We start from the raw sequence: 17,822 nt of genomic DNA, 5'->3' as shown, positions 1-17,822 counted from the left end.
AGCGGGTGAGGGCTGGGCTTGCAAATATAAAGAACACCAAGTGACGCAGTAGAGTGGGGGTGAACAAGTCTACAGTGAGAAACGGAAGTCATTAAAACTGAGGTGGCATTATGGGCTGAATGTTTGTGTGTCCCCCAGATTTATATGTTGAAGCCCTAAGTCCAGTGAGATGATGTTTGGAGATGGGCCTTTGAAGGTAATTAGGTCATGAGGGTGGAGCCCTTGTGATGGGATTAGTGCCCTTATAAAAAGGGATCTTGTGTTTCTCCATCATGTGAGGACACAGCCAGAAGGCAGCTGTCTGCAAGCCAGGAAGAGAGCTCTCACCAGGACCTGACCCTGCTGCAGCCACCCTGACCTTGGGCTTCCAGCCTCCAGAACTGTGGGAAATAAATGTCTCTGCAGAGCTCCACAGTTCTCTGCAGTCTGGGTTGACTTCTGGTATTGCCTTTATGCACCCCAGCATCTCTAGTTAAGTGTCGGCTGGGGTCTCTCAGCATCCACACCAACCACACACATTGCTGCCTTGGCCTGTGCTCTTTCCCTAAACCTGGAATGTCCTTTCCCCAGATTCCTGTGCATCCACCTGCTGTTCACCTTTGGGAATGCAACTCAACACCTCCCTCCTCCTGAAGACCCTGTTACACAATCCCGTGCCAGAAAGATCTTTTTCTTCCCCCAAATTTCTGTTACACTCATACTCAGTTTCCCTGTAGCTGGATGTGTGGTGTTTGTGGGCTAACTTTGCTTCCAAACAAAACTGTAAACTCCTTGACGACAGGGTTTGATGCGTCCTTCGTGCTCCCCACAGAGCAGAGCGCAGTCCAGGGTGGTAAGCTGCTGGGGGCTCAGCACTGATTAGAGGAGTGAAGAGGGAAACGCTGGTGGTGCAGTGGATGCATCCAGGTCCGTGCATGCTGTGGGCTGGGCCTCCTGGTGGCTGCTTCACCAGTCCTGGCCATTCCCCACCTAACCACCCACCTGGCTCTACTATCCTGTTGGCTTAGAATAGTTTAAATTGTTCCAGAAATCCTTGGATGGTAGTTAAAAGGCCTGTATGCCTAGGACTTGCCACCTGGTACCTTATCCTTAGACAGTCACACTGGCCACCCCACCTCCTGCCAGATGTCTTACATTTACCACATGTGGCCAGAAACACAGGTGAGCTGTGCCATGGGGAGATCAAATTTAAAATCTCAGAAAAATCTCCAAATTCCACTCCATCAAACAATTACTTTGTTAAGGAGAATTTAAAGTATATATCAACCTAATTTCACAATACAACAACCCTTATATTTCCAAGGTCACTGGACATGACAAGGGTCATACAAGCTACTTTTAGTCCTGGGAGTTGAGCTCACCTGGACTAAAAGTGTTCTGAAGGCCAGGAGGAAGCAAGATTAATTTTCTCAAAGCTGAACAAAATGTTAGCATAATGCAAGATAAAATAGTATTCTTATCCCCAAACTCTTAAACACTCTGCTACCAGGGTCAGTTTTAAATACATGTGCATGACAAGGAGAAGGCATGAAATTACTGTGGAGCCCAAGTTACCCCTGAAGCTACACAGAGAGATCCTCAGGACAGCAGCCTCCAATGTGGGAAATCAGTGAAAACAAACCATCTAGAATTCTATTTGAATAAGAAAAGATGCCCTTTCTGTTTGTTTTCACTTACCAATGGGGTAGTTGAAATTTTCACCATAAGACGTGAAATATGAAGAATGACATTAGTCTTTACCTCAGCACGCAATGTTCTGATTTTAAGTTCGAATCTTCTCTGTCACTGAAGGAAAGAAGAAAGCTGCCAGGATGAGGGGGTGTCCCACAGCTCTGCCACCTTTCTTCTCTGTCCCTTTACTCTCTACCCAGAAATTCTTTGCGGACATCATCAGAATATGTTTCTAGATTGCGGTCCATTTTTAATACTTAAAAAATGTCTTCAATGGAAAGAACAAAATCTTTCTGCTCTTTGTTTGACCTTTGTTGGCTTGATGTGTTTTAAGAAAGTTCTGGGCAACAGTTTTCTAAAGAACACACCGAGGCATTGCTGGAGGAGCGCATGGTGAAAATAATAAGGAGGAGGCCCTTGCTCGGGCTGGCGTAACCATAGCTCCCCCCACCCAGTTTATTACGGGTGTGTTGAGTTTGTCCGTGTCAAGGACAACACACTTAAGTGTTTTAAAGATACTTGAACCATTTCTAACAGAAGACTAAGTGGACCAAGCCAAGGTAATCTTTATTCCCAGTTTATCTGATTGGTAAAAGGAGGAACCCAGTCTCTCTCAAAGACTGAAGGGCCCTCTCCCTGGCCCATCTCTCTGTCTGACCTAGAGCAGGCGTGGCTCTGGCTAGGTGAGCCCAGAGCCACGCGATCAGGTATGTTCCGTTTCACGCACACGCCCGCCTGCTGACGAAGGTGGAAACAATGCCTTTATGTTGGCAGAAACAATCCGTGCAGTGTTCTCAAACTTCAACTAAATAATGACGTCATACTACTTTTTAAATAGCATTGATCTCTAGTAAAATGTACCACCTTCTCTCTGAGGACCCATAGTCCAATAGGAGAAAGCAGTGTATAAATCAGTAATTATAGTTTTGTGTGATAATGAAAGAAAAGCAGAGGCTTTGGGGTGAGGAAGACCTCAGGGTGGGTCCTAGCGCAGCTTCAGCTTCTGATTAGCTGTGTGACTGTGCATGAAAGGAAGCTCACTTTGCTGATTTTTTTCATATGAAATAGCCATACAAGTATCACACAGAATTGGTGGGGCAATTAAATGAAATCTAAGGCATGGAAAGGTGCAGTAGGCACCTGATACACTGAAAACACGCAGTAAATGTCAGTGGTTGATGGTGATCATCATAACAATCACAACTGTCAGATGCATGAGATCCCGAGGCATCTTAGAGGAGGGTGGGTCACCTTGACTGGAAGACTGAGGGAAGGGTCCTGGAGAAGGTACCACCTGAAAACAGTGAGTGGCACTCCAGCTGATCAGGAGGAAGGAAGGGCATGGGAGGGGCATGGAACAGCATGTGCAAAGGCATGAAGCACACAGTGGGATTTGGGGAAATGCAAGTCATTATGGAACACAAGGTGTCCTGGAAAGTTAGGCTAAGAACTGATAAGAAGGTTCTTAGATTATCTGTGCCTAAGAGATTGTCTTCAATTTATAAGTAAAAAAAAAAATCATTGAAGTGTTTTTACGATAGAGGTGTGGGGGGGCAAGATGAACAGGTCTGCATTTTAGAGAAATGGGCAACAATGGAGAGTCACGTGAAGGAGACAAACTAGAAGCAGCTCAGCCACACTAGGGTCCTTTTGCAAGTCAGCTGTATTGATCTCTGCTCAGAAACCTTGAGCTTCTCCTTGTCTTCAGAACAAAGCACGGCCTTGAGAGCCCTAACCACAGTCTCCACCTGTCTTGTTCATCCCCTGCACCACACCACTCCATCCCACCTTACCCCCGATAGTCCTTCAGCATCTTACACACTTTCCCCTGTATGTTTCCAGCTCTCTCCTCAGCCACCAATTTTTCCTCCCCCTTGTCTGTCTAAAAGTGCCTACTCACGCTGCAACAACCAAGTAGAACTCCATCTTCTCTAGAGACTTCCATCGTCCCACTGAGAAGTTTTTCGTCTCTTCTCTTCCCTCCCTTGGCCTAGTATACTTCAATTATGTATTTACATAGCTCCTTTTCACACGTGAAAAGGGTAAGCTTCCCAAGGGCAGAAACCACTTCACACTCGCTTGCTAGTCCAGGTGGAGCTGTGCAGAGCACTGCCCTCAGCCCTGGTTGGGTGTCGGTCCTCACCGTTGTCATGCGGAGAGCTTGCATAGAGTCTTGGGTAACTTCACACTCCCTCACTTTTAATTGAATGCAAGTTCCTTTTCTCTATGCTGTGTAAAGGTGAACACGTGAATTTAGTCAGTGGCTGTTTACAATGGTGTTTAGAAATGTTCTGCTCTGAGGTTGTGGGGTCCCTGTTCCCATTAGTTGGGAGGTGGGGGGATCCGTGCACCAAATCCTCATTAGTGTTAATTGGAGCTGTCTCAGTGGATCTGGGTGCACCAACAGGACAATGCCCGCCTTTGTGTTCCTGTCTTGTGTTGTGTGTAGAAAGCCCTATCTGGCGAGAAGTGCCTTCTCAGACATAAGGAGATAATTGGTACTTTGAGGGAGAGATTTAACTTATTTATAATTGTCGAGTTTAAGTATGCAGAATGGAAAGAGCAGTCAGAGCTTGCCTCCTTTGAAAGATGCTCTCAACCAGGTCAGACATCTTTGACTACATCAGGTATTTTGAATGATATCTAACCAAAGATTAGACATAGATACAACATATCAACAAACTAATTCCACCTTAAACTCTCCTCACTTGTAGCACAGCTGCTTACCCAACTCTCATGACTAATATACTGTGTAGATGGCTCCATGTCTGACATGGTCTTGTCTCCATCGGTCTCTGCGGCATCTGACACCTCACTGCCTCCCTTCCCTGTGAGACCCAGGGCCATGCTCCCAATCTCCTGACTTCCATCCCACCTCTCCAGCCCTTCCTGATCTTTCCCTTGTCCTGCTGCTTCTCCTGTGTCCTAAATGTGGAGCCCTTGGGGGTCTTTGCTCCTGGGAAATTCCTGTTCTCTCCTCCCCCTTCAGAGAGCTCTTTCACTGCCAGGGCCTCAACTTCCTGTTCTGGTCACCAGGCCTGGCTTCTCTCATACACCCTAGGCCTGTATTTCCTCCTGAATGTCTCCTGGCCTCTCAAACTAAATAATTGCAAACCAAAATCATGTCTTTTCCCCAACTCACACACAGACCAGTCCCTCTCCCATTGCCCTGTCTACAGTAGCACCCTTTTCTTCCGGGTGCGTGGCTGAGGGCATCCATGCTCATGAACTCATCTCTCCCTTCTATTTTCCACAAGCCAGCTGTCAGCTTTTCCTCTCTGGCCCTCCCTGGCCCTCCCTGGCTGCCACCTTAGAGCCAGAGCGCCTCACTCTCCTCGATCACTCCAGCCACCTCTGCTGCCCTGGCTCTCCTCTCCTGAGATTTCTTTATAACATTTCCAGATTCATCCTGCCCCCTCCTCACCTCCCAGCAACAGGTGGGCATGGTGCAGGGTAGATGCCAGGTTTCAACTCTGGCACTGGCAGTCACTCACCGGGAGCTGTCTCCTCATCTGTGAAATGGGCGTGATGCTCTCTTTGTCCCAGATTTTATCTAAGCATTAAACAGATCTTAACAGAATGTGGAAGATTATGTATGCATTCCTTAATACAGTGCCTGGCCTGGGTCAGGTGTCCGGAAGTATTGTTTTCTCTTGACCTTCTGTTTCCTGCTACATTATATTGAAACTTGCTGGTGGGACTTTTACTGCCCTCCATGATTTCACTGTGCCACCTACCTATTCAACCCTGGGTTTAGTCCGTCGTCAACTCGTTAAGACAATGTTTACTGTGTGCCAAGCGTTCCGACCTTCAGTGTACACAGAGGAAACATAAAATGGACCCCAGCCCCCACCAGCCTTACCGCACATCCGTCTCACTCCGTAAGTCTCCTTGGGTCTTACTCAATAGTCTGTTAAGTCTCAGGAGTCCTTTATTCCCCTTACTTGGAGTTTGGTCGTGTGTTGACAGACATTACCTGTCAGGAAATCTACAGAAGGGCCAATCCTCTCTCTCTCTGAAAGGAAGGTCGGGCACTATAAACAGAGGTGACAACCACCCTGTCCTTCCTCCCCCCCATCCCGGGGCGTTTTCTCCAGACCCTTCAGAGATGTTCCTTGGAAGTGGGACAAGCTGCCCGCCTCTGACTCGTATAAAGCTGGCCCTCCAAGTGTCCATGTTCTCTAACATGTGCCTCCCAGACGCCCCCACTCAGCCACCCTCATCCCCTGCCCCTGGGATCTCGGCGCAGGCCACACCCTTCAAGACTTACACCAGCCTTTCCTCGACGGACGGGAGTGTTCATAGTGTATATCAACCTAAGAGAAGAAAAACATTAAGAATGATATTGTTAGGAGGAAAAACAGTAGAAATAGTAACCGAAAGTATATATTCTAGTGAGAAAAGAGCTGGCATTTAATTTCAGGAAAGTAATAGATGCGTGACTCCTTTCCTGTCGCAGCCCTGCAAATCCAGTGAGATAGTGAGTGAGGAGAAAGTGTAGAGGAGGGAGTAGAGCGGGGATGAAGCTCCCCCCCTTCGGGGGAAATCTCTAAGATCACCTTTGATCTCAGCAGCCCGTAGGCCGGTGTTCGCCTCTGGTTTTCGCAGCTTTGAAGCCGGCCTGCTTATTAATAGCCACAGTGATGACAGACTCAGCTCTTTGTATTCAGGGAAAGGTTATGATTGGTTTACTCGGGACACTGAAGATCATGTCATCTTAAGACAAAGACTGACTTAACACCAACACGCGTGTGCTCTGAGGTTGGGACTCATCCATTCACTCACTCAGCACATATGTACTGAGCTGCGACAGTGTGCCAGGCGCCATGCTGAGGCTGGGCTGCAGCAGCCAGCAGGGGAGACACAGTCCTCACCTGTGGCGCTCAGTCTAGTGGGGCCTCAGCCAGTGTCCTGTGAAGGGCCACATAGCGAATGTTTTAGGCTTTGCAGGCCACAGCATCTCAGTCAAGACCATTCTGCTCTGCCATTGTCATGCCAAAGCAGCCAAAGGTAATCCATAAACAGTTTTACTTTAACATATGTCCAATTGGACCAAGCCAAGTTAATCTTAATTACCACTTATCTGATTGGTAAAAGGAGGAACCCAGTTTCTCTTGGAAGGCTGGGAGTGCTCTGCTCCCTCGCCCCGTTTCTCTCTCTGACCTAGAGCAGGTATAGCTCTGGCTAGGTGAGCCCAGAGTCACGTAGTCAGGCATAGTTCAGTGTTTAGTGGATAAAACTGCGCCAACTGGTTGTCCCTGTGAGTTCCTTTTCCTTTTGGGGTGGAAGAAACATTTCAGCATTTGGAAAGATTATTTGAGATACAGCAGAGCATGGTGGCTAAGAATATATGTGCTTGGAAGTCAGACTACTTGAGTTCAAATCATGGCTTAGTGCTCTGTGCTTACTCCTTGGGATGTCAGAAGGATTCAACACTTATTAGAACACTTAGAATTGTATCTGGCACATAGAAAATACTCAAGCGTTTGCTAGTAGTAACATCTTACAAATAGAGTAAACTAGATTGGTTACAGTTTTCCATGTCTTTACTAAGGTAACAGGTTCTGCTTGGTGTAATGATTTTTAAATTCAGGATTTGAGTTTAAGGATTCAGAGTAGTAATATTTTTCTGATTGATAGTCTCACTTGTGGGTGAGGTAGTTTTAGATTTTCCAAGTGCTCATTTTAAGTTCACTGAAATGATAAAAACGAAGAAGAAAGGGGTAGACAGGAAGTAGAGATGCCTAAATCCTCACTAAAAATTGGAAAATACGCATACTGAATTTAAAAAGTGATGTAAGGGCTAGTGGTGATTAAAGAGCAACCTTGCTCAATTTTCTGCTGTCTATGGCCTAGTGTCCAAGAGAGGGAGACCAGCCAATGTGAAAAGTGAAGTGGGGGCAAGAAAAATTAAAGTGTCGAGAAAACTATGAGCATTAACCAAAGGGCTTGAGTGCTTGGGCTTGACCTCCAAAGTACTCAAAAATGAGGGCACATGGGCCCCAAGAGCTGGCTCTCCCTACCTCAATATTCAGCAAATAGTTGATTCCATTAAAAAATGAGGTTTAATTTTTTTAAAAGAAAAGGGAACTACCATAAGACTGAGAGAGAAAGAAGGAATGTAAGAAAAAAGCAAATAAAAACATAGATTAAATGGGAAGTTACCCAAGAAATAGAGGGAAGGTTCAGACAAATTATAGTTCTTTATAACAAACAGTACTTCACAATGTCAGAGCATTTACAAAACATTCACATTTCTCTCTGTCAGGGAAAAGGCTGGTGTAGGAGGTAGAGAAGAAAAAAGAAGAGCTGTGTGTTTAAAGATGGTATAAGTCAACAGACAGATGAAAAGTGATCTCTCAGATCTGAGGAGAAATAGGAGACAAAAATCAAAAGGTTACAGAGATTGAAACCATATTAGAAGCAACAAAAATAGAAAAATCATAACTGAAAACATCCAAGGAAATACAGTGACCAGACTAAAGGAAATCCCACAAAATGAAAGGAAAATATAAAATAGATATAAAATTATAAGAAAGTAAAACAATAGATAAAATTGTAATTACAGAAGATTATCACACAACAGCCTATACATGCAACATTTATGTTCCTGGAGAAGAATATAAATACAAAAAGATCCATGTATGATATGAACACGTAGAACAATAATAATAGGATACAAATAATTTTTTGAACAGAAGAAACTTTTCTTCAGAGAGTTGAATTTAAAGATGGGAAGGGCACACACAATGTCTCAGGAAAACTGATATAGAATAATTAGTACCAAAACATGTCCCAGTGAAGCCAGTGATCAAGGAAAGAGAAAATCATACAGGCATCCAAGCAGAGAAAGCAGGTCACATTCAACATGGGAGAAATTTTAGCCTGGCTCCAGACTCCACCATGGCTATATGTAATGCCAGCAGACATTGAAAAAAATGCCTCTACGTACTAAGAGAAAGAAAGTGGGATTGAAGCATTTTTATACCCAGCCAAGTTGTCTTTCAGAGGTACCGGCAAGTGCTTTCTTAACAAACAAGTTTACAACAAATGAACAGACATGCATCCTTTTTAAAAGAGTAGTAGCTCAGAATTTCAGAGCCAGTGTTGTGTGATAGGAAAATATAGTCAGTATAGTAGCCTGTAAATCCTCAATAAATGTTGCCCTTAAGGTCTGATTTATAAAGCATGTGTTTTCCTTTGCCTTTCATTTGAGTCAGCTGACAGATGTAACTATCAGACTTAAGTCCAAGAAAAAATGGTGGGGAAAATCAAATATTGCACCAATGGGAGAGAACCTTTTTCATTATTTGTTTTTCTTTTAGGTATAAATAACAAAATTATAACATATCTTAGAAAAAAACCACTTTCCCAAAAAAGTGAAAAATTGTATTCTAGCATGTTTACCGTGGGGATTTAGTAGGTAATGAAATGAACTATAAGAACACACTTCTTTCTGAATTGAGCTGAGTAAAATAAAAGTTGGAGACTAAAGCCTAGTAATTTTAAGTTGTCCTCAGTAAATCCATAGACTTGTCTAACTGAACTTGGTTATGCATATTTTCATAGTATATTCCCTTTTTTCTAGATATGTCCACTGAATCCTCATTTACAAGATACACTACGAGTCAGCTTTAACATTCAATTAAGTCATACACGGCACCATGCAACAGATTTTTAAATTCTATCGTGTCTCAGATTAGGAGGAAGAGAAATAAAGAAAGATGGCTAGAGAAGGACACCAAGACGCACACACCAGCGTTCATACTCTCGCTCACGCACCTCTTCATCCTGCTCGGACACATTCCCCCAGAGACTTCTCTCCCACCTTCCTCACTTGTCTCTACCTTTAGCCCTTAGAGAGATGAGTGGGATGAGCCGCCAACCTTTCCTCTACCGGCCTGTGGCCATCAGCTGTTGAGCGCAGGCCTGATTGTATCTGGAGGGAGAGAGAAACCCATGAACCAGAGGTGCGCTCCGTGACTCAGGCGCTCTGTCTACCCAGGGTGAGGAGACTTGGAGACAGTGGTGTAGATTCTCCTTCATTCAAATCTTCACAGATCATGGATTCTATCGAGCACCCAAGTACCTAGATCTTTTGGGGAAGTGTCTTAAACCAATGGCATGCTTCAAATTGTCTTCCAGTCACAGTTTGTTGTGATCACAATCCAAATCCTGGTCAAGAAAAGGGCATAGGGTTAGCACAGGTGTGCATTGTGATGGAGAGGAGAGCACAGGTATTGTGCTTCTCTAACGCCGAAAACTGCGTCACCCAGGATTTTAAAGAAATGAAGTGTTGGCATAGGCACACCCTCTCCCAGACTCACAGGGACTCGCTGGGTACTTCTTCGGCTCGTAACTGTGTTTCCTCTTTATTATCTGGTTTTCAGCCACATGTAACAAACTTACCTTTGTGATGAATAGATATTATCCTGGGATTTGTTAAATTCAAAGCAATGGTTTCTGTGGTACAAATCAATAAATAAGCTGTCATCTTTCCACTTTAGATGACTTACATCCGACAAGAGTACGAAGCAAAATTCAAAGGGCTGATGCCAGTGTCCCTAAGACAGGAACTCGAAGATACCATTTCCTCCCTGAAGTCACAGGTAATCTCCAGCACCACGGCCGCTCCCGAGGTCCAGGCGATGCGTGTGTCCTGAGAAAACGCTTGCAAATGGGGTCAATTCTGGACTGACACCAGAATCCATGTGATGTCATCGCATGTCCTGCACCCCAGGATGCACTGGGTTTTGCTTGTTGTTGTTTTTTAGAAATTTTTTCTTACTAGTTCAGGGATTCATTGCATCAATAAGATTTTCTTAGAAGAACCCTTGACGTTGACAAGCTGTGGCTACTTTTATTCATTTACAGCCCACGTTCCTATACACCTCCCCCTTTTATTGGTGCCTGGCCCAAAATGCTGTTGCTTAGCACATGCCACTCCTCGGTGTGTGCACGTGAACAGACAGGGAAGCGCAGCAAAGTCGAAGCACTTTTACTCTGGTGCATTTTAATTCAAGGCAGATAATGACAAGGTATTCAAACAATTAGGTTAAATATTTCTTGCTGAAATGTGTAGTTCTTGGTAGTTTATAAAGTATAATATAAGAGATAAAACTGATTTAAATTTATACACTTAAAGTTATTTTAAAACTTCCAACATAAGTTTCCTCTATATACTTTGAAAGTTCTATAAACATATATACTTCTATATTTCTGTATCACTAGTCTAATGAGTTTTTTAACTCTTAACATGAGAAAGAGTTCACATATTTCTATTTCTAACACACTTAGAAATTTAAAAAGTACATTTTTTCCCCACAACAATTATGTTCCCTCTCCTTGTACGGCTGAGATTGATTAAAAAAGAAATAGGTAGGACCCTGAATAGCCAATAACCATTTTGAAAAATAAGAATAAATTTGGAGGATTCACTTTTTCCAATTTCAAAACTTACTACAAAGTGCTAATAGTCAAGACAGTGTGACATTGGTTAAAGAAGAGATGTACAGATCAATGGAATAGAATTGAGAGCCCAGAAAAATTGCTTACATGTGTGGTCAACTGATTTTCAACAAGGGTTCCAAGACAATTCATGAGGAAAAGATAGAAAGAATGTTGCTGTGATCATTGGATAATCCACATGCAAAAGATGAAGTTGGAGCCCTTATTCACATGTTATGCACAAGTTAACTCAAAATGGATCAGAGACCTAAACATAAGAGCCCAAACTGCAAAACTCTTAGAAGAAAACTAAGAAAAAAATCTCAGATAAAGAGGTAAAGCTTTATACCTTGGGTAAGGTAAGAGGTTTTTTTAGTGATGAGACCAAAATCACAACAGCAGAAGAAATAAATAGATGAATTGTATTTCATCGAAATGTAAAATTTTGTACTTCAAAAGACACCATTCAGAAACTGAAAAGGCAGATTATGGAATAGGAGAAAATATTTGCAAATTATTTAGGAAACTTAAAGAAACACACATTTTTGTGTGGAAAAGCTCCGTGAGGGAACGATGCCTTTGCTCTCTGTGGCGTGAGTGGTGCCTGGCACATAGTAGAGGCTCAGTAAGTGTATTTTCAACTGAAACAGATGTTATAGTTTGATGATACTCACATGAGCTCTTTATAATGTGCAAGATGAAATGTGGAGCAAATGCTAGCCGTTGCTTTCATACTTCCCTCAGTAAAAAGCCTCTTGTCTGAAAATGAAACGTTCATTCTGTCCATCCTTCTGCTACTGCTTCTGTGGGTTGAGAAGTTTTGCCGTGGTCTCCCGTACATAAAAACAAGTACTGCAGGAGAGTGCTTGCTTAGAGAGGGTTAAGTCCCCTTTATTTACGTGGAAAGCTCTCCTGGAGGTGTGCTGTACCCATTAACTTTGTAGGAGAGCTTCCATAGGGTCAGCTATGTAGGACCTGGCACCTTCAGAAGAGTTTTTTTTAGAAAAGAAAGGAAGAAATCTGATACCCACCTGCAGGGCTTCTGTTATCATTCATATCATTTCTCTGTAATAAAAGCCACTCTGGCCTCCTGGAACTGGATGTTGACCCAGAAAGAGTGCTGCCAGCTGCGTGAGGGCCTCAGCGTTGGCAGCTGCGCGGGGGAGTCTCAGGCCGCAGAGTGAGCAAATTTAGTTGGAAAGCACAGGTGCCTGTGTTTTTTGAAAATTGTTGGAATTCCGAATGCAAAGCACGGTGGGGGAGGGGAAGTGGAGTCAGTGTAACCCTTGCATCTGTCAGCATGATCAATTGTCCTGCGGGTCATTTGAGCGATTGGATAAAATTAAGACGACAGTGATAATACAAATAAGCAAAGCCGAGGGGACCACTTGGCTGTGTACCCATTTAGAAAGACTTGCTCTCCTGTCCTGCAGGCACATTCGCTGTTCCGCCAGCTGTCCTCTCTTGCTTAACTATGTCTCAGAATCAAGCGTTGCCATGGTTTCAGTTCAGACCAAAGAGGCAGGAGTAAACAGTTCCAAAATGATCGAATACCACTGACTCTCGATTGCATCAAGCCATAGTATACGCTATCCCAGACCATTTCTGCTTGGTCCTGTGAGGTGCTTTTGAATTTATAATAGAAATGTATGCTTTAAAATAATCAACATCATAAAGGCCTGACATAAGAGAAGATGCGAAGCTGCCTAGTTTCCTCCAGCCCTGAGAGTGGGGCACACATGGGACGGTACCAGCTATAAGCTCTGCACAAGGGAGGCAGTTCTATTAGTCATGTCTCCTCATCATAACCTTGGGAAGCAGCTGTCATTAACCTCATTTGCAAATGAGGCATCAAGAGTTTGAGTAACTTTCCTAACACCGTAAAGGCCAAACCAGGAATTGAACCCATGTTGGCCTTATTCCAGACAAAGCTCAGGCTCTTTCCACTATAAAATACTGTCTCTTCAACCTCAGGGAATCCCCAGGATGGGTTGAGGTTTCCAGAAGGCCGTAATTTTCTTTCCACTTACTCATTCGCTCATTAACCAGCTCCAAGCCCAGGCCTGTGAAAGGAACTGGGATCAGAGATGAGTAAGTGTCATCCATGCCCCCAGAGAGCTCCAGGTCTGGGGCAGAGATAGGAAAACAAACAACCATAAGGCCGTGCAAGAAGTGCTAATGAGTAGAGCCCAGGAATGCAGAGGAGGGGGCTGCTGGCTGCGCCCAGGGTGAGTGCAATGAGCAGTGGGGAGGGGTCGAAGAGTTCAGTAGATAGGGACAGTTAGCCAGCCATTCCAAGGAGAGGAGCAGCCTGTGCCAACGGGCAAGAGTACGAAAGACATGGTACCTAAGGTGCGGATGGTGGGAGGCGCGAGGGGCAGGAAGCCGAAGAGAGGCTGGGCAGATCCAAATGGCTCTGCAGTCAGGAGTTTGAACTGGGCCCTGTAGCCTCTCACGGGTTTTCAGTAGGGACTCTGTGATGGGGTATAAAACACAGTGCTGACGTTCAGCAAAGCCTCTGGGTTTTATCTAGAGAATTGCCTGAATTTAAATAAAGTCCTACCCTACCGTTCGCCACGTAAACCGCGTCACCTCTTCTCATACAAGGTGTCTTCTCCAGGTTAACTTCCTGCAGAAGAGAGCGTCCATCCTTCAGGAAGAGCTGACCACATACCAAGGCAGAAGGTACAGCCCTTGGGAATGCCTTCTGGTTGGTTTGCGTTGGTTTGCACCCGCGGGTCTCCTGGTCTGACATTAAAGCCTTAACTAAAATTCTTAAACATAATACCAATTTTGAAAGCAAGGCTTATTTTTAGTAAGTGGCCTGTCTGAGAGGTCACCCCCTCTTGTAAGTCAGGACGATCAGAACGAGATGAGGGAATCTGCAGGCGCCTGGCAAGCCCGGGCCCCACCTGTGTTGTCACGACAAGATGTTGTCTTGTCTCCCAGTTGCAGGATTAAGGAGGCAGTGTCAACCTTCTAAGATAGTGAGATGATGCAATTCTTACTATGTTAGGCCACATCTTCAAAGTCCTGTGTCCCCTGGAGGTTTGGAGCTGTTATAGATGTTCTCCAGCCTAAAACAGATAAAAGAGGAGGGGCCACTGACTGTGCTGGGGGGGCATGGACACATCAGTGATGTCACAACATTCACTGAGACTTCGGTGCCCCAGTGTGTACTTCCCAGGATGCACAGGACCTTCTGTCAGAGGTTCCCAGCGACATGGCAGATGTAGACCATGTTTGCCTGCTCTATGTAGTCAGACCGCCCTCCTTTCAGTGCAGTGAACGACTGAGCCACTTATACAGCATTAGGTTAAAGACAGACCCTGTGAAGACCCTGTTGCTGGGCATGGTTAGGAGCTGACCCCTCGTAGGCACAAATGATGTTTTGATATTAAATATTCTTTTTAATATCCTTCAGTCCTACTCCTCTTGAATGAGAACATGCTTTATAATTGACATGCCCGTTGAACCTAGAGAAGGTCCTAACTGAGATTTTTGATTTTTAGGTAACTGTGAGGACTTCCCGGAGTAACACAGAGCATAGATGGATCATGTCTGGGCTGTACTGTGGACGTCTAGCAGGTTTGAAGAGTTGGATAGTTTAACGTAAACTGTGAGATCAGTGGCATTTTTTAATAGTTAAATGTAATTAAGACCATAAAAACATGCATCACTCATACACTGGTGGGGTGGTTTTATTTGTGTCTGCCTAAGTTATTTTTTAGCATTCCTTTATTTTTGATTTCCATATTGGTGTGTGAGTGTGTACCGAGAATTGCTTATATCTCGAAACGGAATGATTTCCTATCTGTTGCTTTTGCATAGAATTTTACCAGTTGCGTATGATCAAAATCACATTTTGTAGTATCATATCAAACTTTTAACGTGTTTCTATTGTTTTCCTGTTCGTATTCATATTTTATTAAAGATTGTGTTGTACTTGTCGATTTTATTTCTACGTTTTGTTGCACCTCATTTGCTAAAACAAATATGACATCTCCATGGTATTTTTCCCTAGAAAGTACTGACAGTCTCAAATTATACTCTGGGGGAAAATACCTTATGTCAGTGTCAGAGATCAAATCCATAAGTAGTGTGTTTATTTAGAATAAAAATCCCAGGGTCGTCTGATATCTGTCCAAGTACTTGTCATGTTGGTGTCTAATCTGATCCTGGGACTCCAGGGACAGAAGAATTTTAGGTAGCAGCTATGGTTTTATTGTTACTTCCTTGATCTCTCTTTTTATGGCGGTTTATTTATAATATCGATTGACATTTTTTTAAGTGGGAGTGTTTGGGGAAAGACACTCAACACATTGGCGAGTGATAGCGTGATGAGCTTTGATGGGTCTTGTTTTCGCATTGAGATAATATGGTGTTGCTCCCATGCGTGGATGTTTCAGTCTCTACCGATGCCAATATGCTATTAAATGCTGATTGGTTAACCCCGACTGGTTGAGGAAATTTTGAATCGCAGTGGACGGATGCTCAATATGCTTTGACTGCGTCGTGGTGCTTGCCAGGGGCCCTGTGAGACACTAAAAGTCTGGGCCGTGGGCGGGGCTCTAGTCTTGGGTTGCTGTGAAAGGACAGGGCCAGACGTCTATTTATTTACACTTCCTCAAAATGCTTTTCTCTTTCCCACGCCCAGCTCTGTTGTTGCTGCCCGAGGATTAATTACCCTTTTCTGCACTGTAACTGAGACAGGAGATGATAAGAACACAACAGGTTTTACAGCCACTTGCAGAGTTGGGGCAGGTCGGCCTCAACACCGCCTCCCGGCCGTCAGTAGGTGGCCTGGCATCCTGGCACTAAGCCGTCTGTGCCCGTCCCCGCTCTGCCTGGTCAGGTTCACCCGGACCCTCCTCCAGAAACGTGTCTCCATCCTGTGAAGGATGAGGTTTTTCTTGGGCATACAGTAAATTATAGCCCTGGCTTAGGGAACAGTCAGGGGAAAGCAAGGTTGTAGCAGATGCTGTAAACCGCCCCTCCAATGAGGACACTGGTGCTCAGACTCGGGTTTAGTGCTCGGAAGGGAAGGATTAAAGCCACGTGATTAGTTCTCAGCGCTTCTCTGCATATGGTGGGAAGCGCGTGGCAGCTCACAGATTTCGCTAGGAAGGCGGCCACTGCACGAATTGAACATGCTTTGTGAATCACGTTGTGCGCGGGCCCTGGAACTCCCACGCAGGAATATTTGTTTTCCATGAGTAAATACCAGTAGGTGTTTTGGAAGGGTGCCGGCTGTTCTTTCTCTTCCTCATTTCAGGGGTTATGAAATTATAAACACTGGTGAACCTTTGACATTCCCCAGGTCCTGTTTCCTTTCTGAAGTGTGTCGTGTGCGTCTGGAAGCAGACGGGCTGAAACTTTAGGTCAGCCTGATTGCATGTGATAGGAGTCGGGGGCTGACACTCAGGTTCCTGTGAACGTCCTCTGATAAGGAAGAGAGGGGAAGATTACGCTTGGCGTGTTTAAAATTCCTTATGGCGAACATATGGCTACTGAAAGAAAGAGCAAGTGCTTAGGAAGTAAATTATAAACATCGTGCGCGATTACACAGTCACCCACGGTTTCATCCTTTCTTGTATCGGGTGGAAGATCAATTGTTCATGACAAGCACCTAATTTAGTTGCATTTCAAGTTATTATTATTGGCTGCTGCACCTGAGTCGCCCACCTGTGCTTTTGCCATCTCAACACGTGATTGTCAACAGGTAATAGGTGGCACAGTGTTAGCAGCAAGCTGAGCAGGAGAGCTGTGGGGTCACGGTGGTCTTGGTGTGCGTTACTCTCCAGTTACGGGGTGGGGCATGAAAAGGATCACCATGACAGTTAGCTGTCACTCATCTACGTGTCCCGGTTCTGTTGGAGTCCACCATTCCTGCGTCCCCAAGCAGTGGGCCACTCCAGGGCTCTGACCCTGAGTTTGCAGCCTCCCCACTCAACAGGCAGCTCCTCAGTGGGTAGCCCTCCAGGGCACAAAGGGGGGAAAAGGGAACTGAGAGGGAGGGAACAGAATGGACGGACTTGCCTCATAGTTTGTACCAGAGAATTGACTTGTGACACAAAGGAAATAGATCAGACTCAAACATGATCCTGCAGTGTCGCATATTGACAGTGATTTTTTTCAGAAACAGGCATAGGTTTATAGTGGTGAGCAGTGTCATTAAGGGAATCTGCAGAGAAAGTGCAGAAAGAGGAAGCTGAGTTTGGATGAACAATTAACAGCCCCCCTATTGAAGTACATCATTGTCCCAGAAGGCCGGGCGCCTCAGTTCTCTTTCTAGGAGTGAAAGGAAAAAGGTAAAACATCAGAAATGGTGGGGAAAAAGTTTCCGAACACAAGGTCATCTTAATTCGTGATTTTCTTTAAAGAACTCTCTCTCCTCCGCTTTCATATTTTGTTCAGAAAGGTCGTCTCTTTCAAGCCTTGTCATTAAAGGCAGTTTGTTCTTTAAAGTGTATTATCAAAGGGTGTAGAAATTGCAAGTTACTGAAACTAAAATGCATGATCAATTTGGAGTCTGCTAGCTAACGCTACCCTCAGACCCTGTGCTTTTGTCCTGGCGGCCCCTTTGATAAAACCGGAGAAGATTCGCGGTTGGTCAATTCAGAGCAGGAGAAGATAATTAGATAAAACTTTTTTCCAACTGTCGAAGTGGTTGTTGGATGTGGAGACTTGATTAGGAAGCCGTG

At 44.6% G+C, this 17,822-nt stretch overlaps 1 protein-coding gene across 1 annotated transcript in view; it reads left to right on the top strand.

Moving 5' to 3' along the window:
* The window catches only part of CEP112 (centrosomal protein 112), a 217,300-nt gene extending 202,224 nt beyond the window's left edge, over positions 1–15,076 (top strand). The window contains exons 25-27 of the mRNA XM_081162815.1: positions 10,179–10,280; positions 13,739–13,803; positions 14,631–15,076. Coding sequence (XP_081018941.1) covers positions 10,179–10,280; positions 13,739–13,803; positions 14,631–14,634 — 171 coding nt within the window. The 3' untranslated portion in view covers positions 14,635–15,076. The remainder of the gene's footprint in view (positions 1–10,178; positions 10,281–13,738; positions 13,804–14,630) is intronic.
* The last annotated feature ends 2,746 nt before the right edge of the window (positions 15,077–17,822 follow it).

The sequence above is a fragment of the Miniopterus schreibersii genome (genome assembly GCF_964146895.1).
Source record: "Miniopterus schreibersii genome assembly, chromosome: 16".
Taxonomy (NCBI): Eukaryota; Metazoa; Chordata; class Mammalia; order Chiroptera; family Miniopteridae; genus Miniopterus; species Miniopterus schreibersii.
The sequence above is the reverse complement of the archived record's forward strand: the minus strand, read 5'-3'. Positions and strand labels throughout refer to the sequence as shown.